Source organism: Adiantum capillus-veneris, chromosome 10 (assembly GCF_014529385.1).
Source record: "Adiantum capillus-veneris isolate H3 chromosome 10, ASM1452938v2, whole genome shotgun sequence".
Taxonomy (NCBI): domain Eukaryota; kingdom Viridiplantae; phylum Streptophyta; class Polypodiopsida; order Polypodiales; family Pteridaceae; genus Adiantum; species Adiantum capillus-veneris.
In genome coordinates this window covers 82,180,486-82,204,029 of record NC_140940.1, presented here as the reverse complement: position 1 = coordinate 82,204,029, position 23,544 = coordinate 82,180,486, and the positions used below count along the sequence as shown (strand labels likewise).

The following is a 23,544-nucleotide window of genomic DNA, read 5'->3' as shown; positions in this document are numbered from 1 at the left end:
TCTGTGGGTACTCCCATCTCCTGTAATTTGTGCATCAATCTAGCTCTGGGTACTGTGTCAAAGGCTTTGCGGAAGTCCACAAAGCTACAATAGATCCGTCTCCCATGAGATCTGCCCTCCTCGATGATGGCCCTGAGTGTCAAGATATGATCAAGAGTAGAGAAGTCTCTCCTGAACCCTACCTGCCCAACTGCACGCATTCCTTCCCTCTCTGCCCATCTACTCAACTGCTGCTCAAGAATGATGCATACAACTGTGCCAGTGTGTGTCCAATCATGATAGTGCGATAATTCCCAGGCTCCATAGGGTCTCCTGACTTGAAGATAGGTACAATCGTAGATAGTCTCCAAGTATCCGGCAAGCCCTCACACATGGCACGATTAAACATAACTGCTAGAAGCTCTGCTAGTAGATCTTTGGCATGCATGAAATGCTCAGCCACTAAGCCATCATGATCATATGCTCTCCCAGTCCTCATCCTGTCAATGGATTTCTTCACCATCTCATCGGTGAAAAAAGTACATGTGTGTGGGCATGGATCGGGGGTCGAGAAGGGGTGGCTGTCCAAGTACTGTGTACAAAGATGATGCGTACTGACCCCAGGTCTCTGTGGAGGTAGCGGCCGCGGGGGGGGGATTGCTCATGAAAGAGCCGCCACGCCTCACGCGAGTCCTGACTCAAAAATAGCTGGTATAGATCCTGCTCTAGTTGAGCCAAAAATGCCCTCTTCTTCCGCCGCACCAGGCGTCGGAAGAAGATCTGTGACTGTCTTTGAGTGACGTCCCCCAAAAGCACCTCCCTCTGAAGTCTAGCTCTAGTCTGGCGGCACTCCTCATTATACCAGCTGTTCTGAGGCATGCTCCCTAATCGGCGTCTCTGCTCAAGCTGGGCGTGTGGGTATGCCTCTGCTGCTGCATCATGTAGTGTCTGTGTCAGTATAGCAGTAAGCTCCTCCAGAGGTCGCCCTGGTTCCTCAATGCATAGGAGTCTGTAGATCCCGTCTATGTTTACAGAATCCGTCTCCTGTGTGAAGGCGTAGTGAGTAGGGGCTGCTACCCGTGGTATGTGTGCTACACTGAACTGGAAGGAGATGGTCATCGACACAAGAGCATGATCCACTGCCACCCCAACCGCTCTTGGCCCAACTGTGAGATCCTGGATACTAGAGATGAGATTCGGTTGTGCCATGACATAGTCCATTGTGTTGTCTCCATGTCTGTGTGGGAAGCATGTGAAACCTCCTGCAGCATATGAGCGATCTACGAGAGGGTAAGATCATCCCCGAGAAAAATGCCCGTCTCTTTAAGAGTTGGCCTTTTCTTCAAGGAGGACTTCTTCGCTCCCATGGAGGGAAAACGGAGGATGAGTGCCCTTTCTTTTGAGGTTTACCCACTGCTTCCATTTTTACCCACTCTGCAGGCTCTTGTGTGCGTCGGCTCATGAACCCCCATCAAGGACATGAGTTCTTTTACCTCTTCGTCCACATTGTCTTTGTCTTTAAGACCGTAAATTCTCACATGTAAAGCGTGCACACGTCTTCTTTGCTCCTCCTCTAGTGTCAGATTAATGATAGTGGGTGTGGACGTGGACGTTATCTCCTTGCCTTTTCCTTTCTTGGCCACCTCGATCCATTTCTCTGCTTGATCCACCTTCTGCTGAGTTTTTGTAAGAACATCCACCCAAGAGGTCGTCATCTCTTTGTGTTGCTCTTCTCCCTCTTTGATGGCCCGTACTTGCTCCTTGATCGTGTTGATTTCTTCGATTACTGAAGGTTGCAATTCGCCCTCTTCCAGTGTGTTTCTTGATCGTGCTTCGGTGAGATCTTTCTTGAGTGATGCAATCTCTTCATCCTGAGTCGTCACCCGATCCTCCAGTGCATTGATCTTGCTTTCCTGGATCAACACGCGTCCTTCGAGCATTTTTATTGTGCCCAATAGATTGCGGTTCATCTTGGTAATGGTCTCCGTCATTTCCTCTTTGCACTTTTGAATGGCATCCTCTAGGGGGTCGGCTTTATCATTCAGCTTCCTCATGCTTAATCGCTGTCCGGAAAACAAGAGCCACTAAGCGCACATATGCATCCACACTATGCATACATTGTCCCCCGCATCAAGCATACATTTTGCGTATCCTTGCAATTTCTGCAGAATCTGCCAAAAAAATCCCTTGGATTTTTTGTATTTCTGAAATTCTGTCTGCAGATTTCTGAAAAATCTCTACAAATTCCCTGCTGCTGGAAAATTGATGGACCTGTACCAGAAAAATTCCCTGCTGCTGGATGCAAGGCAGAAACAGGAAATGAAGATTCAACAGGACTAGCTGCAACAAAGTGCAGAGGCGACGGGGGGCTGGCTGCAGAAAATGCACGTCGCAGTGGGGGTAGTTGGGCGAGTGGGGGAGCGTGAGGACGGTATGGCAGCGGAGGCGCAACGCGAGGGCGTGGAGAGTGGGTTGGGGGGGGGGGGGGGGGGGGGGGGGGGGGGGTTGCTGGGCAGGTGGGACAACGTGAGTGGCGTGGGCAGCTGGGGGAGCACGAGCAGGGGGCAGCACGAGGGCGTAGCTGGCAGGGGAGGAGCAGCGTGAGGGCGTGGAGGGTGGGAGGGACAACGCGTGGGGCAGGGCTGTGCAGGTGGTGTCACAAAACGGGAGCATACACGAGCACTTAGAAAATCTGAGAATTATAATACTTTGCAAACATGAGAGAAGGGAGAAGATTGACACAGTATTGGGGACCAAAAGATGGGCTGGTCCCCCCCCGTTAAGAGTATTCTTTTATTCAGGGAGAATTCTTATACAAGCACGAGAACCCGAGGAAACCCCTCCGTTCTGTAATCTTAGACCCGTAGGTTGTGCTTTCCCGTAAAGGGCTTGGGCACACGGACGGGAGAATCCTGCAAAACAAACCACACAAGGCAACAATTCTCAATGCGTATCAACACCTTATACCTGTCGCTCCTTGCTCGGAGAATCGACCTCCGTACTCAGTCGTCACGCGAACACTTGCAAATTCCGTCGCCAGCCTCTGCTCCATAATCCCAGCGCTAGTGCTTTCTGTTGCTTCCGGCTTGCTAAGAAACAAAACGCTGGCTGTCCTTTTATAAGCCCTGGCACCCGGCGGGAATAGAGGCCCAAAAAGCAGAGCCTAGCGCTTTCTAGAGAGAGGAGAGAGAAAATCGTTGTAGCTGGCGCTTAGAGAGAGGAGAGAGAAATTGCAGATTTCAGCCCCCTACGTAAGTTTTAGCGCTGGCTTTTTTTTTTAATAAGAGCCTTGCTTGCTTTATTTTATTAATAAAGGCCTGGTCACTTAAAAAGTGACCGGCCACTTAATAAAATAAAGTGTGAACCTGTTCAAACTTTAAAAACTCACTTAGTTAATGAAATCAATGCTACACGGACACATTCTAGGCGTCCCCGGGTGTAGAACACGGCACAGATGCAATGCAGACACAGACTCCTCGTGGGAAAGCATCTGCCTTCCCGCGACTGTTCCTGCTTTTCGTAAAAAGCTTCATTGAACCCATCTTTATTCTTGTGCTTGCATTCTTACGCGTATTTTCTTACTCAGTTCGGATTTCCTCCTTAGCCTATGGGATGCCCCCTTACTGATGCACCCGTCACCCATCATGTGACGCATCAAGGGCACTCGTAACCCGGCCCTTTCCACCGAACTTACGGAAACTCCTTCGCGATGTTTACCGTCACCCATCAAATGACACATCAGAGTTGTCCGTTCTTGATGGCAGTTCCTGTAGCTACAATCTTTTAACAGTTCTTAGTGCACACAATAAAATATCCTTTAAAAAAAAATAATCATTAAAAATAAGAAAATAGTCTAATTAGCAACATCCCTCTGGCTTCTAAACAGTTGACCTCAACTGTAGTGCTTGGACATATACTTCCAGTATCTCGGGATAAGCTGCTAATTCCTCCTGCGTCATCCACAAAGCATCTAAGAAAATAGTCTAATTAGCAACATCCCTCTGGCTTCTAAACAGTTGACCTCAACTGTAGTGCTTGGACATATACTTCCAGTATCTCGGGATAAGCTGCTAATTCCTCCTGCGTCATCCACTGAGCATCTAGATTCGAATAGTTCTTAAACTTAACCAAATACTTCCGTGTTATCTTTCCGGATTTGAGAGACCGCTCTTGATGACTTACTATCTGCTCCGGTTGGAGTATTTCTTCTGTTTCCTCAACCTCAGGAGGTTCCTCAGCACTAGGCTGGCTCAAAGGCGGTCCCACATACGGCCGGAGTAAACTGACATGGAAAGCAATATGGATCCTCCAATTAGGCGGTAGCTCTAATCGGAAGGTGACATCATTCACTCGCTCAGTGATCTTAAACGGCCCATAATAACGGGTAGAAAGTTTTACCACTTTCCCCTTATGAGACGCTTGTTTCTTAAGTCTTGCCTTCTCAAACTTCAGTAAGACTAATTGTCCGACTGTTAAGTCGAGATTCCTCCTGTGCTTGTCTGCAGCTTTCTTATGCTTTTCCTGAGAGCGTAGAATAGCTCTCCTAACTTGCCCGTAGGCGGTGTCCAAATCCCGGACAAATTCATCTGCTGCAAAGATCTTATCCTTAGTTTACCATAGAGAATCTCAAAAGGTGCTTTCCCTGTCGATGAGTGTATGGTATTGTTATACGCATACTCGACAAGAGGCAAATATTTCTCCCAGTCAGATTGCCGGTCTGACACATAAGCTTTTAACATATCCAATACTGTGGAATTGGCTATCTCACTTTGCCCGTCCGTTTGAGGATGGTAGGCACATGAAAAATTCAGCGTTGTACCAAGATTATCCATCAAGGCACGCCAAAAATTTCCTATCATGCGAGGATCTCGATCACTCACAATAGACTTAGGCATCCCGTGATGCTTAAAGATCTGTGCTAGAAAGACCCTAGCCATATGATCTGCTTTGATCGTTTTCTTGACTGGTATAAAGTGTGCTTGCTTGCTAAACCTGTCCACAATGGTCCAGATCGCGTCATTTCCAGTCTGAGTTCTAGGGAGGTCCATGATGAAGTCCATGGCAATACTTTCCCAAGGTTCATTAGGCACAGGGCAAAGGTTGTAGCAACCCAGGCGTCTTATGCCGATCATACTTCACTTTTTGGCAAACCAAGCATTCCCTGACATACTTATCAATGTCTGCTCTAAGGCTAGAGCCAAAAGAAATATCTTTCCATTGCTAAGGTTGTAGGGAGAATACCGCAATGACCCGCACAAGGCGAAGCGTGTGCTTCATCCATGATCTTCTTTCTTAATGGTTCCGCCACACATATGGCCTGATGGTGGTAGAGATAACCGTCCCGAATGGAATAGGGAAACTCATTCTCTCCACGATGTAGCTTTCCCCAAACGGTGGAGAAGTCTGGATCATTCGGATACAAATCCGGTAGTGCTTCTAATTCTTGATGATACACCGAAGTGATAGCGTTCACCCTTGGCCGCCTAGACAATGCATCCGCGACCACATTCTTACTCCCAACCGTGTGAAGGATCTGGAAGTGAAACATAGACAAAAAGTTTGCCCATCTCATCTGCTTCTCAGATAGTTTCCTTTGCGTAAGAAAATACCGCAAACTCTGGTGATCAGTCTTGATCACAAAATCCGCTCCTAGAAGATAGTGCTTCCAGTTGGATAAGGCGTGAATCACAACCGTAAGTTCCTTTTCGTAGATTGATGCATGCAACTCTGCATCCTTAAGCCGTCTGCTTTCGTAGGCCACTGCATGGCCTTGTTGGTTTAACACTGCTGCGATGCAATCGCCTGAAGCATCGCAGTGAACCTCAAATGGTTTCCTTAAGTCAGGCACTATCAAAATAGGTCCATGGCTTAGCAAGTACTTGAGCCCATCAAAAGCTCCTTGTTGTCTCGATCCCCATTTGAAAGGAGTCTTCTTCTTTGTCAAATCATGAAGTGGTCCTGCTACATGGGCAAATCCTCGGAGAAACATTCGATAATACGAACATAATCCCAGGAAGCTACGTACATCATGTACCGTAGTGAGAATAGGCCAATCTTCTACCACTCGGATCTTGGCAGGATCCATACTCACTTGATTGTGAGAGACTATATGGCCGAGATAGTGTATCTCTGAGAGAAAGAACTCGCTCTTCTTTGCATTCACGTGCAACTCATGCTTTCGCAATTCTTGAAACACTAGGTCCAAGTGCTTCCGGTGTTCCTCTTCTGACTTAGAGAAGATGAGTATGTCGTCAAAGAATACTCTCGTAAAAGCTCGATACTGGCTGAAAATGCGGTCCATCATGCGATTGAACGTCGCAGGAGCATTGGTCAAGCCGAAAGGCATTACCAAAAATTCATATAGTCCAAAGGTTGTGCGGAAAGCAGTCTTATGGACATCCTCAGGGGCGATCCGTATCTGATGATACCCACTCTTTAAGTCTATGCGACTAAAGACACTTGCACCCTGCAACTTATCAAGTATATCATCAATCCGAGGGATCGGAAAGCGATTCTTGACCGTGATCTTGTTTAAAGACCTATAGTCTATGCACATTCAAAACGTGCCATCTTTCTTCTGCACCAGTAGAACTGGAGAGCAGAAGGGTGAAGCACTTGGCTGTACTAACCCTTTCTCTAGAAGCTCATTGACTTGCTTCAAAATTTCCTCTTGCTAAGCAAGACTCACCCGATAAGGGGGTTGATTGGGAGGCGAGCTACCCGGTATAAGATCTATGCGGTGATCTTCCAGGCGTACCGGAGGTAGTTCATCAGGGAGTGTTTCTGTGAAACAATCTTTGTACTTTTCAATAAATTGAAAACGCTTAATTTCCAGACTGGAGAGTGAATCCCCACTAGTTTTATCCTTCTCACGTGCAAAAATCAAGTAAGCAGAAACACACTTCTTCATTTCTTTCTTAATGGAGATATGACTACAATTGGCAACTGCCAATCTCCTACATCAGCATGAATCTTTATTTTCTTACCCCCATGATCAAAAGTGAGGGTCTTTTCCACATAATCGGGGATAGGTGTCATGTGGAAGTGCCATGGCATACCCAAGATGATATCACATCCCTCGATGGGTGCCATCAAAAATGATTCGCGGTCCTCGTACTCGCCAATCCGAAGATTGAGCTGTCCTTGCACAGGAGTTGCATTGGTTGTCAACCCCTCGAATGCCGATCCGGATGTAACCGATGTGCCAAGCTGAGCCGGTGTGAGGCACAAACGTTCCGCAATATCCAGGGAGATGAAGTTATCCGTGGATCCTGGATCATAAAGAATCAGTACTCGCTGGTTGTTCAAAGACCCCCAGCCCTTTAGAAGTTGACGCTTCCCTTTCTCCGTTTCTGTGTTTCCTTGAACATCTGGAATTGAGTTCGAGCTTGGCGGTGCGGGTTCCTCCCTTGCTTTCTCTTGCCTCGTAGAGGCTTGTTCTTGCCATTGCTGCTTTAGCGGGCAATCCGGTTTCATATGTCCTTTCTCGCCACAGTAGAAGCATCTTCCTTCCTCTCTGAAAGTTTGAAGTTGAGTAGGAGAAAGATACTTAGTTCGCTTGCCAGTGCCCTCTGGCTTCTTAGAATGATCATCGTCCCTAGATGGAGGACGTTTTCTTCCTTGGCCCCCATGGTCATCGTAGACCCCTCTTTGTCTTGCACTGTAAGTGCTATGCTCCATTTTTCTGGGCGTCCTAGTTGAGTGCAAATCCTCAACAATGATTGCTGACTCCATCATCCTCTGAAGAGTGTCATGCGGATACACTTTCATACTCTTTCGAAGCTGCGGTTGGAGACCCGCTTCGAACTTTCGTTTCTTTTCCTCGTCGGCAATCTTCATGAAGGGAGTTACCGAACCGACCAATACTTGTCCACATAGGTCGATACTCTTTCATGTTCCTTCTGGGCAAGCCAGTCCCATTCCTTCCGTATGTCCTGCTCGAAGTCAGGTGGAAGAAATTGTTCATAAAATTCAGATTTGAAACTCTCCCAAGTTCTGGCCTGAGAACCTTCCAGAATCTTGGCTAACCACCAATTACTTGCCGTTTCCTTGAGGTGCATCCCCACATGGCGTAATTTGGATCTTTCTGTGAAGTGCCCATTGGTAAAGGCGACTTCAAACTGTCTGATGAAGGACAGTGCTTTGGAGATGTCTCTCCGTCCGTTGTAGGTTTCGAACTTGATGTCCTTGTCGCCCGATTTGAAGACTCTCATGCGATGTTGAGACTTGCGACCATGCTTCTTGAATCGAGGCTTATCTTTAGGTTGATGTAGGGTAGTGGCCGTAGTAGCGGCTTCCTTCTTCTGACGAGATGATCGAGAAGTAGAAGTATAATCAGGAGAGTAAGATGGAGATGAGATAGAGATGTCCTTGCTCTCATCTAGCAGAGAGAGCGCTTTTTCCTCGCCTTTCCTTGAAGTAGGCCGTTCATTCCGATCCGAAGATCCTTTGTGCACCTCGGCACGTTCTTCTTCTCTTTCCTCCTGTGGTCTCACGCCAACAGTGTTGTCTGGATGCTTGGCTGCATCAGTTCCATTCGTTTTCTTCATTCCGCCCAAGAGCTTTTGGACGTCTGGCAACAGTAAGATTTGTTGCAAATCCGCAAGCTGAGCTTGCACTTGTTGAAGCTCCTCTTCAACGCTTCTCCCTTGACCCGACATGGTTCTTCCCGTTCTTCCCGGAATCGTCCTTCTTTGCAGAGAAAGAGAGGAATCCGAGCTCTGATACCACTGTCACAAAACGGGAGCGTACACGAGCACTTAGAAAATCTGAGAATTATAATACTTTGCAAACATGAGAGAAGGGAGAAGATCGACACAGTATTGGGGACCACAAGATGGGCTGGTCCCCCCCCGTTAAGAGTATTCTTTTATTCAGGGAGAATTCTTATACAAGCACGAGAACCCGAGGAAACCCCTCCGTTCTGTAATCTTAGACCCGTAGGTCGTGCTTTCCCGTAAAGGGCTTGGGCACACGGCCGTTCCTTCCCGTAAGGGACTTAGGCGCGAAGCCGTACTTTTTCGTAAGGGACTTAGGCGTGAAGCCGTACATCCCGTGTAGGGCCTTCCCGTAAGACGGGAGATTCCTGCAAAACAAACCACACAAGGCAACAATTCTCAATGCGTATCAACACCTTATACCTGTCGCTCCTTGCTCGGAGAATCGACCTCCGTGCTCAGTCGTCATGCGAACACTTGCAAATTCCGTCGCCAGCCTCTGCTCCAGAATCCCAGCGCTAGTGCTTTCTGCTGCTTCCGGCTTGCTGAGAAACTGAACGCTGGCTGTCCTTTTATAAGCCCTGGCACCCGGCAGGAATAGAGGCCCAAAAAGCAGAGCCTAGCGCTTTCTAGAGAGAGGAGAGAGAAAATCGTTGTAGCTGGCGCTTTCTAGAGAGAGGAGAGAAATCGCAGATTTCAGCCCCCTGCGTAAGTTTTAGCGTTGGCTTTTTTTTTTAATAAGAGCCTTGCTTGCTTTATTTTATTAATAAAGGCCTGGTCACTTAAAAAGTGACCGGCCACTTAATAAAATAAAGTGTGAACCTGTTCAAACTTTAAAAACTCACTTAGTTAATGAAATCAATGCTACACGGACACATTCTAGGCGTCCCCGGGTGCTGAACACGGCACAGATGCAATGCAGACACAGATTTTTCGCGGGAAAGCATCTGCCTTCCCGCGAATGTTCCTGCTTTTCGTAAAAAGCTTCATTGAACCCATCTTTATTCTTGTGCATGCGTTCTTACGCGTATTTTCTTACTCAGTTCGGATTTCCTCCTTAGCCTACGGGATGCCCCCTTACTGATGCACCCGTCACCCATCATGTGACGCATCAAGGGCACTCGTAACCCGGCCCTTTCCACCGAACTTACGGAAACTCCTTCTCGATGTTTACCGTCACCCATCAAATGACACATCAGAGTTGTCCGTTCTTGATGGCAGTTCCTGTAGCTACAATCTTTTAACAGTTCTTAGTGCACACAATAAAATATCCTAAAAAAAAATTAATCATTAAAAATAAGAAAATAGTCTAATTAGCAACAGGTGGGACAGCACGAGGGGCGTGGGCAGCTGGGGGAGCGTGAGCAGGGGACAACGCAGATCCGATCACACCTGAGAGAGAGATGCTAAGCGGAATGCAATTCTAGGAACCTTTCTGTACGTTAAGAACAGATGGTGAATCACAATAGCAAACACTTCAATTTGAAGAGAGAGAGAGAGAGAGAGATGAAATGAATTGATGGCAGGAGGAGGGTCTCACGGCAGAGTTTTTGGCAGGATTTTGGGAGCGGTTGTGGGACAGCAGATAGCCGAGAAGAGTGACCTTGTTTCAGTGGTTAGTGGCACACAAAGCTACTGCAGTTGGGAGTTGGCTGGTATATAGTGGCCTCTCAGCAGCATGTGCAACTTGTGACCATTCACTTGAGACCCAACGACATTGTCTGCGGGACTATCCCATGGCACAGCAGGTGACTCATGCTTGCAATTTCTTCGGCCCGACAGTACACTTGGGGTGCTGCTACCTGGTCCACCCTTACGGGCCTAGCACTTCGATTTGAGATGGCTTCAGTCAACAAGATGATTGTGATACAGGATGGCACGCCTACACTTCAGCCGGCCACAGAGCTCATCCCTCAATAGGGGAGCAGTGATAGAGAGAGGAAGCCTAGGAAGTGTTATGGCAACCTTGTGAGCCAGTGCGCACGCTGTGCATATCCAGGCAGTTAGAGTAGCTGCATACCCTCTAATTGCATCATGAGACAGTACCTAGCATGAGCATTTTCCACCACATGTTTCCAGTTTCCAACCTCGCGTGTGAAACACCTCTTATAGTCATTTATGCTACAAGTGACCTTTTGACTTTATTATTTATGAAATCGTGGGATGTTGGGAAGGCTGCTCGACCCAGCAATTGTAGGCTATATAAGCAAGGCTCAGGCGCCAAAGAAAGAGCTGATGACAGAAGGAGAACACAAGCATTAGATGCACAGGCCCTCCCAGCGTTTTCTCAGCAGTTCAGCCCAGCATTTTCAGCATCAGCAATTCAGTGTTTTCAGCCCACAGCCACCAGCGTTTTCAGTTTTCAGTTTTCAGCCCTTAGCTTCGCGGATCCACCACATCCTGTAGCAGATCCTCGCCGCATCGATCAACCAGCAGTAGATTAGCCTGGCGTTTTCAGTTTTCAGCTAAGACAGCCAGCGTTTTGCGATTCCAGCCCAGATCAGCCAGCGTTTTGCATTCTCAGCCCTTGCACGACTCGGCGGTTGCAGATCAGCCCCGCAGTACTGCCGCAGTAGCAGATTTCCAGCAAGACATCTAGCATTTTCAGAATTAAGCATACGACTGACTGGCTTGCCCTTCTGCATCACAGTGATGGTTTGGCTCTGAGCCTGGAGAGTCGCATCATTGTGGTGATGCCAAGGCATGCCCAAGAGAACGTCGCAATTGCCCAACTTCATAATGTGGAAATCGGCTTTTTCATGATAATCTTGGATAGTCATTGGAAGAGCACCTATGAGCGGTACCACTCTCTGAGTTTGCCCCGTGGCTAGCTCGGCTTCAATTTCTCCACCCTCTGCATCATAATCAAAGTGCATCCGCTTCAAGAATTCTGGATGGATGACGTTCTCTGTAGCTCCGGGGTCAAAGAAAATAAGGGCTTTAAAGCCATTGACTTTGCCATATGCTTGACACAATTCATTTGCACTCTCAAGGCATATGCCATAGACATCAGGGACTAGTCCAATACCAGTTGGAGGTGGCGTTGGGGTTTTGTCGACCGTTGGTGCGGACGTTGGCTCCGCTAGTCTATCAATGCGATGGGGACAACTAGAATGGTTATGCCCTGTTTGAAAGCATTCAAAACATCCGCCTTCTTGTAGTAAGGTGTCTCGTCGTTGAGGCGTCAAACGAGGCCTTTGTCGTTGATTTTCACGAGACTCTCGAGAATTTGTTCGTTGTTGCCGAGAGTTGTGGTTAGTGGTTGGAGGTTCTTCTTTGGTAAACTCTAGCTTTCCCTTCATCAGTTTGAAGCCGACCGCAGCATGGTCCATAAGCTCTTGCATGGTAGAGACTTGCTTGAAGAGACAATATTCTTGCAATGGTGATGGTAGTCCAATGGTGTATCACTCACATTGGGCCTTAAGGCCAAGGGAACGAACCTAAAGAAGGATACCGGAAGGTATACATCGAGAAACCTTTGGTCATAGTCGTCCATGGTCTCTGTGGCAAGCATTGTGAAATTGCCCCATTCTGCCAAGATCCGGACTTCAAACATAGAAGTCATATAACTGCGTGCAAATACTGTCTTGAAAGCGTGCCAGGTCCTTGGCGCATGCGGCTGTGTCACAATTGAACTCCACCATTGTATAGCATTATCTTTAAGAAATCCTGCTACTCAAGAAATCTTGGATTCTTATGTATAGTTCCCCAAAGCATAGTTGTTGTACGAACTACAACGCTTTTCTTTCAATCTTTCACCTCGAAAAAAGTGAAAAATTTGATTGTCGTGCCGCCATCCTTGGAATCATAGGGTTGGTTAGCCGCATATCCCGGGTACGGATAATAAGGGTATCCATATGGGCTCCAACCATTGTAGCCTGGTGGCGGTGGTGATGGGGGAGGTGTGGGCAACGGCGGTGGCAAAGGCGGTTGCACTAGATCAGGGTCAGATGGCTGCACCATATTCCTGAAGACTCCCCTGATCGGAACAGACGGCTGGGAAGTTGCTGGTTGGAAGCTCTCGTACTTTCTAGTGCCGAAGGAGGAGGTACCACCTGAGGTATCAGAGGGGGTAACATGTAATTCAAAAATTGTTGAAAACTTTGCAACATAGGAAGAATCTGCTGAGGATGCCGCGAAAGAATGTCGTGAAGCTCGTCTAGAACTACAAATATTCTGCTAAATCCATGAATGCCACGTCTTTGGTTCTTTATGGCTTATGCCCTGTAAGACAGAGCGGTGAAGACGGGAGCGTGCCCGATGCGCAATGAAGTAAGGGTGGGAGTGGCTAGTAAGTCGAGGGTCGGGACCCGAAGATACTTCAAATAAAATTTAGTAGCCTCTGCTTTGCTCTGTCTGCTCTTTTGTAGGACCGGTAATCACGGAGATGGACACCACGTGTCAACGGCAAAGAACAGACTAAACAACTTTAAGCACTTCAAATAACAATTTAACTGAAAGAGATGCACGACACATGAGACGGGGAGTGGCAGAGGTCCACCCCAAGAGAGCACTGGCTCCAAACCTTGGCGCCCCTTTCGATATTTCAATTTTCTTTATATTGCTTGAACTCGGTACAAGCTGGTACTCCACGTTCTGCACCTTCACCCAGCAACGTGCCAGAGAATGAGCCCATGGCACATATTTAAAGGCCCTTGGCCTATAAAAGCAGTTATATGAAAAGCTTCAAACTCAAAAGCATCTGGTCCAAAAGCATCTTGCCCAATAGCTGCCAGCACAAAACAAAGAATTCCGTACACTACCACGTCATTACCTATCAGTACAAAACACAAAAATCTGTACTGCTACCACGTCATCATGTCAACGCAAAATTCGGAAATTCCATAGACGTTGCCACGTTAGTAGTCTAGCATAATTTATGGGTCTTTCATACAAGTCTGCCACGTCATCAGCTTCTACGCTTTGTGTGTGTGTGTGTGTGTGTTGGTCCCGCTTTAGTTTTAATGCCTTTAGGTCCCTTGGGCCCCATCGGACGGGGTCCCATAAGCTGGTAGGACTTCATCTTCTTCTGCTTCTTCTCAGGGTTTAGGCCCCTCAGCCGGGATCTACACGTTGGCTCCGTTCTTCAGTGGCTTGACATGTCAACAGTTAGTGACAAAGTTGTACAAACGGCCCGTATATTGTGGAAACCTCATGATGTGGCAACGCTGTATGGACCAGACCATGGGGCGCTAGCTTTTGAACCAGTTGCTTTCAGACCTACTACTTTTCATGTAACTGCTTTTGGATGGGCTTAGAGCCTTTAAACATCTGTTGTGGGCTCTCTCTCTGGCATTTCTACTACGTTGAGAAGCATAGCAGAGCCACAGAGTTGTACCCTATTGAAGCAATAAAAAGAAATATCGTAAGGGGCACCATCGTTTGGGGCCATTGCAGTCTGGGAGTAGAACTCCACCCCTCCGTGTCTTGTGTGGATTCTCTCTTTCGTTCTATTCAATCATTTTGAAGTGCTAAACGTTTGTTCCAATTTGTTTTGAGTTGGGACGTGGTGCCCGTTGCGTTGTAGTCACCGCGAAATGTGTTTCAAAAGGCTTGAAACAAGAAACGGGTGAAACACTTCGCCATGAAAAGACCGAAACAAGTGAAACGACTGAAAAGATTTTTCTCTTTGGGAGAATTTGCTAATTAAGATTTTATGTATTTATTATGTATATGAAATTTCAAGGTTAACATAGCACGTGTCTCCACTTAACAAATATTATTGCTTCTTTGCTTCCTCTCTTGCTCTCTTTCATGTATACATCACATGCATTTATCATATACACTTGTCATAGAGGGTTAAAAAAAAGGGGGACCAAACTCTCTCTCTCTCTCTCTCTCTCTCTCTCTCTCTCTCTCTCAAAGTGGGGTTTTGACCCTTTGCATTACATAAAATCGACTATAGGTCCATATACAAGAAAATCGGAAAAACCTTGAAAGGTAGAGAAGGAGATCATGGGGGAAAATCCCAAATCAAACCACAAGATACATCTAGGGATAAAGATACTCTAATCAGGTGGTAAATATAGCTATCTGCTAACTCCGCGTAGGGCCCTGCTGTTGTGTTGTGCAAACTCTGCTAGGTCTACTGTGGCTGTGAGGGTTGCCTCTGCTATAGCCCTCTAGGGAAATCCCTCACCATCTCATGACATCTAAGACACTGGTTCGATCTGCCCTTGGGCCGTAACCACAATCCTCTGCGAGGGTAGCACCCCTTTCCACTCAAAAGTGATGATAATTGGAAAGACTGTGGAAGGGGTAGTAACCACCTTTCTAGATGACACAGACGTCCGGATCTGCATTGAATGCATGAATGGTATGCCGAAGATAGAACCCATTTGCCTCAACATGTCTGGCAACCAAAACTATGCAGGCAGCTTTGGAAAAGCTATTTTTATTGAAGGCATTGGGACTTGACATCTATTCTCAAAAGCAGCTAATGTAAATCCTCGTACCACAGATGCAGGAAAATCAATTTGACCCAAAGCAAGAGGCCCCTCTTCGAGAGAACCTCAATGCGATCACCAACATTGCACTGTAAATCTTCTGAAATAAAAAGCGCTAAAACTTGACCCTTCCCCTCCGATGTGAGTTGCGGGAGTCCCGTGTGAGGGTGAATCATGAATGTGTTTTGGGAGTTTATGCAAGTGTATGTGAAGGTGTTAGGCGGAAGAAGAGTTGTTGTACAACTCCACAGTAATGAGAGGGTAAGGGTTAAGCAGGAGCAGCTGCTCTTGATTTTCATAGAAAATCAGAGCGTCGAACAGTAGCAATGTGATAGTGTGTGTGTGTCAGGCAGGAGCAGCTCCGGCAAATCAGAGCATCTAACAGCAGCAGGTTCCTGCAGGTGTTAGGCGAGCGGCACTAGAGGAGGCAGCGGAGTAAGATTGGGAGGCGGAAATAGGGTTAGGGCGGCTCAAATAGGGGCAAGGTGAAGCTGAAGAGGGGCGGAACAGGCTCTCCAACTCCTCTCGCAGGCAGAAAAGAGAGGAGCGCGCAGTTTGTGAAGCAAAACAACAGCGTGAGGGCAGGGCTTGACAGCACGAGGGGAGGCAGGGTGGACAGGGAGGGCTGCGCGAAGGTGCGGCTGCAAATGGTACAATTAGGGTTTTGATTAGGGTTTGCGACGGGCAGTCTAGGGTTCTCTCTCTCTCTAGGGTTCTCTCTCTCTCTCTCTCTCTCTCTCTCTCTCTCTCAGAGGAGGGCAGCAGAGACTACATTGACCAGAGCCCAGGTAGCACTGGGTAGATTGGAAAGGATGTGTTCACAGGTTCAGTTTCAGGAGCCTCGGACGAAGCTCTGGCTCTTTGACACTTTGGTGGCTTCTGCATTGCTTTATGGAGCTGAGATTTGGGGACCTTCATTGGATCATCACGGGAGGACAGGCCGCACTGATGGATGGGGGGACATGGAGAAGCCTCTGGGCTCTATGATCTCGCGGCTCATTAGAGCCAAGGCTTCAGTACCACGTGCCATTGTCCGAGCAGAGCTAGCTGCCCCCCCACTAGTGGTTGAGGCGCTCACCAGATCTGTCTCCTTCATACACCGCGTGTGGGAACTTCCTAGAGACAGATATGCCCGCCTTGCACTTGAGTCCTCTCGACAGTTAGCCATGCAGGGAGATACAACATGCTTGTATGGGGAGATGACATCATGGTTTCAGGCACATGGGTTCAGCATAGACAGATTGCCTCCTTTCCAGTACTCATTGGATGCACCCTCTCTGACTCTTACACAGTCCGAGATCACCAGGCTCATCCGCCAGGACCTGACTCAGCTAGACACGAGGAGGACATGGATACAGCCAGCACAGGAGCAGGGCACGAAGATGGCTTTCTACAGAGAGCATCTTCTCCAGCTTACGGAGGACGGTTTTGTGACGAGGCCCAGGTACATGGACACCCACTTGTCTCATGGGGTACGATGTGCTATTGGCCAGATACGCACATCTTCACACCAGCTGCTGATCGAGACTGGGAGATACAGCGGAGTACCAGCAGAGGCCAGGACATGCCCCCTATGTGACATAGAGCCTGAGACAGAGTTGCACTACACATGCCACTGCCCCGTCTATTACGAGATACGAGGCCGCTTCCACTGCTTGTTCAGAGAGGGCTTTGGACCACTCTCCAGAGTCATGCGGTACGAGGATTGGAGATGCTTGGGTTTGTTTTTGCTCGAGCTGCGCAGACACAGAGAGAGCCTGATGAGAGGAGAGGCTAGCCAGCATCAGAGACAGATCACAGACTTCTTTAGACCAGACACTGGACACCCGGAGGAGTTACTACCACAGCAGAGCTCGCCGCCTCACGCCAGAGGCACACTGATCGACTGGGCGACCGAGCTGGGGAGATCCAGACGCCCGCGACTACGGAGGACTACACAGCACCGACGGAGGCTGCATCAGAGGATTCGGATCACTTTGGCCCGACATGCACCACACCCGGTCAAACTAATGACCATGGAGGAGATTGATGAGATCCGCCAGCGACCGATGCTGGATCTCTTGTGATTTTAGCTATCCCAGCTAGCTGATTAGTTCACACCTTGGAGTTTAGGATTCCATAGTAGTCATTTAGTCATTTTGTCATATTGTCATTGTCATTTTCATTTCATTTTGTTACTTTTGTTACTCGGACTTTGTATCAGATCCACCACATTGTAACTTTTAGGTCTCATAGGTCACTTTGGCCTTTTGAAGACGTTAATATAACATTTCATTTCATCTCTCTCTCTCTCTCTCTCTCTCTCTCTCTCTCTCTCTCTCTCTCTCTCTCTCTCTCTCTCTCTCTCTCTCTCTCTCTCTCTCTCTCTCTCTCTCACATCACATGTGAGAGGAGAGTTGTGTTAAATTGTAATAGACATTGATATCTAATTGTATCGTATATCTTTCTTAGTATTAAGCAAAAATGTGTGCACATATCCATTGCACTGTAAACACATATTTTGTGCATACATAACTCCAAATATACATGGCATTTGGTCAAACATATCAATGACACCTTGGCCAAGGGTGAAACACCATGTTTCGAGGGTGACACGTTTCGAGTCTGAAACGTTGGGGCCCTTTAAATATGTGCCTTCGGGGTTCTCTTTGGCAGATCCGGTATCTGCAAAGCAACTTCCCAGAAGTTGTACTTTGTGACTATGAATATATAAAGACGTACCGAATGGGGCACCTGACTTAAAGCCAATTCTTATAGGAGTGAAAATCCACCACTTCTACAATCTGTTGTTCTCTCTTTCAAGTTCAAGTGTTTGCTGTTTTGGTTCAGTTTGGTGATTGTCGTAGTGATTTCACCACCTTGCCAGTGGCTTGCCGGTGTTCACAAGCCTAGGAAGTGCATGCCTATTTTACGAACATTAAGTGAGCCTTTCAGAAACAGCATTAAATCTGAAAAAGAATCAGGAGTTTCTATAAATGACAAACCGCCAGTCAACCATCTGAAATTGAGAGGACTGACCATTTTGGCAGCAATATCAACTTGCTGTGGTAACTTGAAAGCCATACTAGGGAATTCCCTCCTAAGAAATGCAATAGTCGATAGAACACCCAAATTCAACCATTTGACATTGACAGGATCGAGTGTTTAACAGCAGTATCAACATTCCATGGTAGATTAGAAGCCACAATCAAAGCCATTGTCACGAGGACGTGGCAGTTATTAACCATGTCACAGAGATGTGGCAACTGCTAACCTTGGTTGTTGGTTTCTTTCCAATGGGGTTTATTTTATTTGTTTAAGACCCTCTTTTTGAAGTAGCAAACGGTCGGACATTGTATGGCCAATGTGAACGATAGATTCACCCGCAGACGGGAAGTGGTCGGCACTGGAATTCATATGGTAAGAGGATGTCTAGGCTCAGAGCAAGATCATATAGGTCCCCCCATCGCACTTAGCAAGTTGGTGGATACTAGGAAGTGAACTCAATTAAGGCGTAAAGTCAAGGTGGGACTACCAACAAAAAGTATCCGACAGTTGGGCCACATTGCACTTTTGGATGCAGTCCCAATGAGGATAGATGGTCAGAAGACTAGTGGGAGCCCAACGGAAGCATCTCCTAAAATTTAGGGAACTGCTATTTTGGGCCATGAAATGTGTTCACGTCATTACCTCCGGTATGACTAGGGGAACATTTTATAACTCTGCCGTGAAGTCAACTGGGCAACCGATCAGGATATTTTTAAGCGGCGAACCCGAAACGGGAAAATGCTTGAAAATGCGCCAAGTGTCACATTTTCGTAAACTTTCCTCTTGCAAAAAAATGGGCGCTGATTTTTAAGCTGGGAGAGGCCTCATTTCAGTTTTTGTCACAGGTTAAGAGCTATGGAGTGCTTCCTTTCCCTCTCATGTACAATGTGGTGCTAGGAGTGATGCCCTGCACACTACACACGGCTCTCTCTCTCCCCTACGTGCAGTTATGTGATGCCCCACAAGAGGGCTACTCATTTGACTGATGTACAGTTGTGTGGGTTCATGCTTTTGTGCTGAGGCAAGAGCCTCCTTGAGCAGGAACAGGGGTAGCTAACTGCTGCTCCAAAGCAGGCACTGGTGAGGGTCATAACCTCACCGTACAGGTGCAAAATCAGCGCTGTGTATGCGCTGTAAATTCACTGTTTTTCAGCCGTACGGACGCCAGGACCATTGGGAATCGTGCCCCACTGGCAGAGGACAGTTAGGGGACTGTTTGGGGCTGAAAACAGGGCAAAAACCAGTAAATACAGCATGCTGAATTTACTGTTTTTGGACAGGAATCAGAGGGTATACGACAGTGCAAGCGAGTTCCAGCAGGGGAATTGGTTTCGCGCAAGTTTTGGGGCTGTTATGCTGCCGAAATTTGGCCAAATCGAATGGTATCTAGGTGGATACACGTGAAGGATTCCCAGGACCTTACCTTGTAATTTACCCTCCTAAAGAATAAAGAAATACCGAAAGGGGCGCCAATTTTGGGGCCTACAGGTTGTCGGCGTCTGCTCGGAGCATTCTAGCTTCCGAGCCATGTGTGTGATTAAGTGTTAATTCCCGTTACAGGTCTCCTTTGCAAAGTGCTCTGTGTGTGTGCTTAAAGTAAAGAACTTCGGGTGAAAGCCAACACCTACCGCCCTACGGGCCGGTTTCAGCCATACTCAGGAATATGGACGTGCTGTCGTATTTTGAAAGCCATACTCTGGAATTCCTTCCTAAGAAATGTAATAGTCTATAGAACAGCCAAAGTCAACCATTTGACATTGACAGGACCGAGTGTTTAACAGCAGTATCAACATTCCATGGTAACTTAGAAGCCACACTCAGGTTTAAGAGATGTCCATAGTTAATGGACACCTAGAATTTGGGTTAAAACAAGAAAAAATAAGCAAAGCCGATGTCAATTGGTCAACAACTAGCAAAAAAAATAAGTATCTAAGTCATTACAAGACTGAGAGAAATAGTAACACCTGTGCAGGGAAACCTTCATCATGGAGTTTTAATTCTTCAAATCGGTCATGTACCCAAGGCTTCTCATCCTTAGCTTCCCAAAGCTTTCTCCCTCCAGCACTTCGCCTATTGGCATAGCATACAGATGCAAAAAAAAACACATTGATTAAGAGCTTCAATTAGCGTGTAAAAACCTGAAGAAGAACAAGGTGTTAGTTTCAAATCAGATTATGTAAGTTTCTTCCATTACAACCAGCGAGTGCTGAAAAAAATTGAAGAGGACGAGCTAAGATAGTCACCTACACATGGCAAGGTTGATCAAAAAGATATCCCTTCATTTTAAGGAGAAAACATTGCAAAAAATCTTGAAACTTGCCTTGCCTATGCATTGGTGGTAAACCATGAAACATTGTAAGAACAAATATGGGAGTTAAATGGAAGTCTTGCTTAGGAAGAGACTTGAGTGATAGCAGAACATGAATTAACGGAGGGCTTGACTTGGAAGAAGCATAATGTGGCATGTGGCCGGAGAGGCCTGGGTTCTTGGCAAGTGACCATGCTGGCAAGAGAATTCCCAATGGATGGTGATAGAGGTAATTTAACCTTTGGATATCCACACTACAGTTAAAATTGGGTCAAAACTTTGGAAATTGCCAGCCAATGTTAATAAACCTCTTGCGTAAATATTCCAGACTAATACACTAATACACTAGCGTAAAACCTCTTCGCAAGGTGAAAAGCCACACGCAAGGTAGCCAGTGAAAGGGCAGCATGGAAGGGGCAGTGCCAGGGAGGATTGCAGTCGCTTGGGAGCGCTCGTGGCTTTGCTACGCTCACTAGAGCCTATCGGGGGGATCGAGCCAAAGCACACTAGGGCGTGTAGAAGCATGAGAGAGAGGTTAACCAGGTATGTCGCGGGAGAGAACACTTGAGAAGGAAAAGATGACCACCATGGCTCCATCACCTGCCAAATAAAGGAAACCATGCCTTCTCTCTATGCACCTCCGGGACTAGGACACAGAAGTGTCAACAATATAAATTGCTTATCGCCATTGATAACCACCATTCTGCAACTTCCATACAACTCCAGGAAAGGGAGAGGGTGAAGAGGGTAGTGGAAAGGGTGAGAGGCTCACAACCCACAAGCCTGGAAAATTTTTTCTCTAATACCACTTCAAGGATTCCAGTCCTACTTAGTGTTTCATACTACTTAATTTGTGTGATTAAGACTGAAAGTTGAAATTAGACTCAAGAGACTAGAACATTGTTGCTTGATTGAATGAAGCTTGATTGAATAAATGAAATTGAGTACAATAGGCTCCTTTTATAGGATATCAAAAGTCCTGAACAAAAAGTCATGACTAATCATGAACACATGTCCTTTGCATGAATAGACACGTCTTTAGGTGAGCGGTTGCAACCATTGGGTAAAGGGACATGGCTAGTCGCCGAAAGGGTATGGCAGCTGGCTCTTGATGAAGAGGTATGTCTTTACAAAGAAGAGTCACAACAATTCGAGGGTAGGGGTCCCCTTGGCTAGTCACTCTTCGCATCTGCAACTGGAACGAGCAAGGAGAGAGAATCGTATAATGCACACGTCACAATCATGACAATGTCACCCATCATATGACGCATCGGAGATGTCCGTTCCTAATGGCTTTCTCAATCTTGGAGATCTACAGTTACTAACTTAACTATTCTCGAGTATACAAATTTTAATGGTCCTAATTTCATTAAACAAAAATTACTCTGAAAATAAGAAAACAGACAATTTAGCAGCATAAAACCACTTCATGATCGACCAAAGAAAACAATCCTTTCAAGTGTGGAACGAGACAAAAATCTGCCTTTGACAATTTTGATACTACTAGACTTGAGGATACCCTTTCAGGTACATGCGATGCTTCAAGCAATTGCATCGGAGCAATGCTTAGCCAAGACGTGTCACAAAATGATGACGTGGCATGACCTAAAGGACAGACCCCGGACAAAGAGGGGGGGTCAGGGCCACATGGAAAGATACAGAGAAGTGCTACCAGCTTGCAAAGCCTAGCCGAGAGACTTGAAAATAAAGACCAAATATTTTAATGTTGTTCCAGCTTATTGGCTTTTGTCCGACGGGGCCTAAAGGGACACTAGAAGATTAAAATAAAGCAAGAACCCCCAAAAAGCATGGAGATGCTAACGTGGCAGGATTGTACAGTCATTTCGCAAATCGCGTTGGCTTCTGACGTGGCACCTGTACGGATTTCTGCGATTTGCGTTGGCTGCTGTAGCGCTAGCTTTTGGGATTCGGATGCTTTCGGACTTGAAGCTTTTCATGTACACTGCTTTTGGAAGGCCCAGGCCTATAAATAAAGTGACACGGCCTCAGTCTCAGGCAGATATGCTTGGGAGGACCCTCGGACATTGTACTTTGTGAAGCATTAATAATAAAGAAATACCGAAAGGGGCGTCCGTCTTTGGGACCAATCTCTCTGGGCGCAGAACTACGTCGTGTCGTTTCTTCTCTCTCTCAGTTTTATTCAGTTCTTTCAGTTTGCTCGCGTGTGTTGTGGTAGATTCCCGACTTGGAGTCTCCAAGTTTGTTACAGTGGTATCAGAGCTCATTCTCTACGAAGGATCGGATGCCTTTATTCACAGCACACATGGATTCAGTCGACAAATCCCGCCAAGAGGAAACTGCGGCACCCGACCATTCCAGCTCGGGGGAGAACAATGAAGATTTCAATGGACATCGTCCATCTTCTGAAGATTCAGATGAGTACGAAAGGATGGAGATGCAACGGCAACAACAGGTTGACGCTTGTGCCCAGCAAATGCTTCAGTACTCCAAGGATCCACAGTATCCGAAATTTTTGGCCAAGCACCCGCTTGACGAGATGTACTCCAAATGGCGCTCCGCCATCATATCACCTCCGAAGTCAGCTGAAGAAGCTGACCACACCTAGGACTACTACTGAAAAGGTGTATTCAGAGGATGAGTTTGAAGAAGCAGTAGAACGACGAGTCAGCAGACTCATGAAGACCAAGAAGTTGCCAGGAAAGCAAAGTCGAGCAGCAGACTATCTAGGCTTACTTGGGTCGGAGATCTACTTTTGAAAATGTTTAATGCCAAGAAGGTAAAGAAACGAGTTAGATTTGAGGATGTTTCCAATTCGTCCTCATCTTCTTCTGATAGCTCTAATAGTTTTTCGACCTCCTAGTCCAGTGGCGAAAGAAGAAAGGGCAAGAAGAGGAGAAAGATCCAGAGACACAGTAGAGCCAAGAAGGCAAAGAAGAGTTGATCCCATAGAAGATCTCGGAAGTATTTTGACAGTTCAGACGAGAATTCCTCTTCCTCGGACAATTCAGAGTCTGATGAACCGATGTTCACAAAGAGGAAGCACTTTTACAGAGCCAATCAATATGATTTACTCGAGGAAGAAGAG

The 23,544-nt window shown here is 46.8% G+C and overlaps 1 protein-coding gene across 4 annotated transcripts in view; it reads right to left on the bottom strand.

The window, feature by feature from the left end:
- The window catches only part of LOC147449149 (protein MLN51 homolog), a 76,379-nt gene that overhangs the window by 5,461 nt on the left and 47,374 nt on the right, over positions 1 to 23,544 (bottom strand). For all 4 annotated transcript variants that reach the window (XM_086521716.1, XM_086521712.1, XM_086521714.1 and 1 more), the window contains one exon: positions 20,134 to 20,239. In XM_086521716.1, coding sequence (XP_086377842.1) covers positions 20,134 to 20,239 — 106 coding nt within the window. The remainder of the gene's footprint in view (positions 1 to 20,133; positions 20,240 to 23,544) is intronic.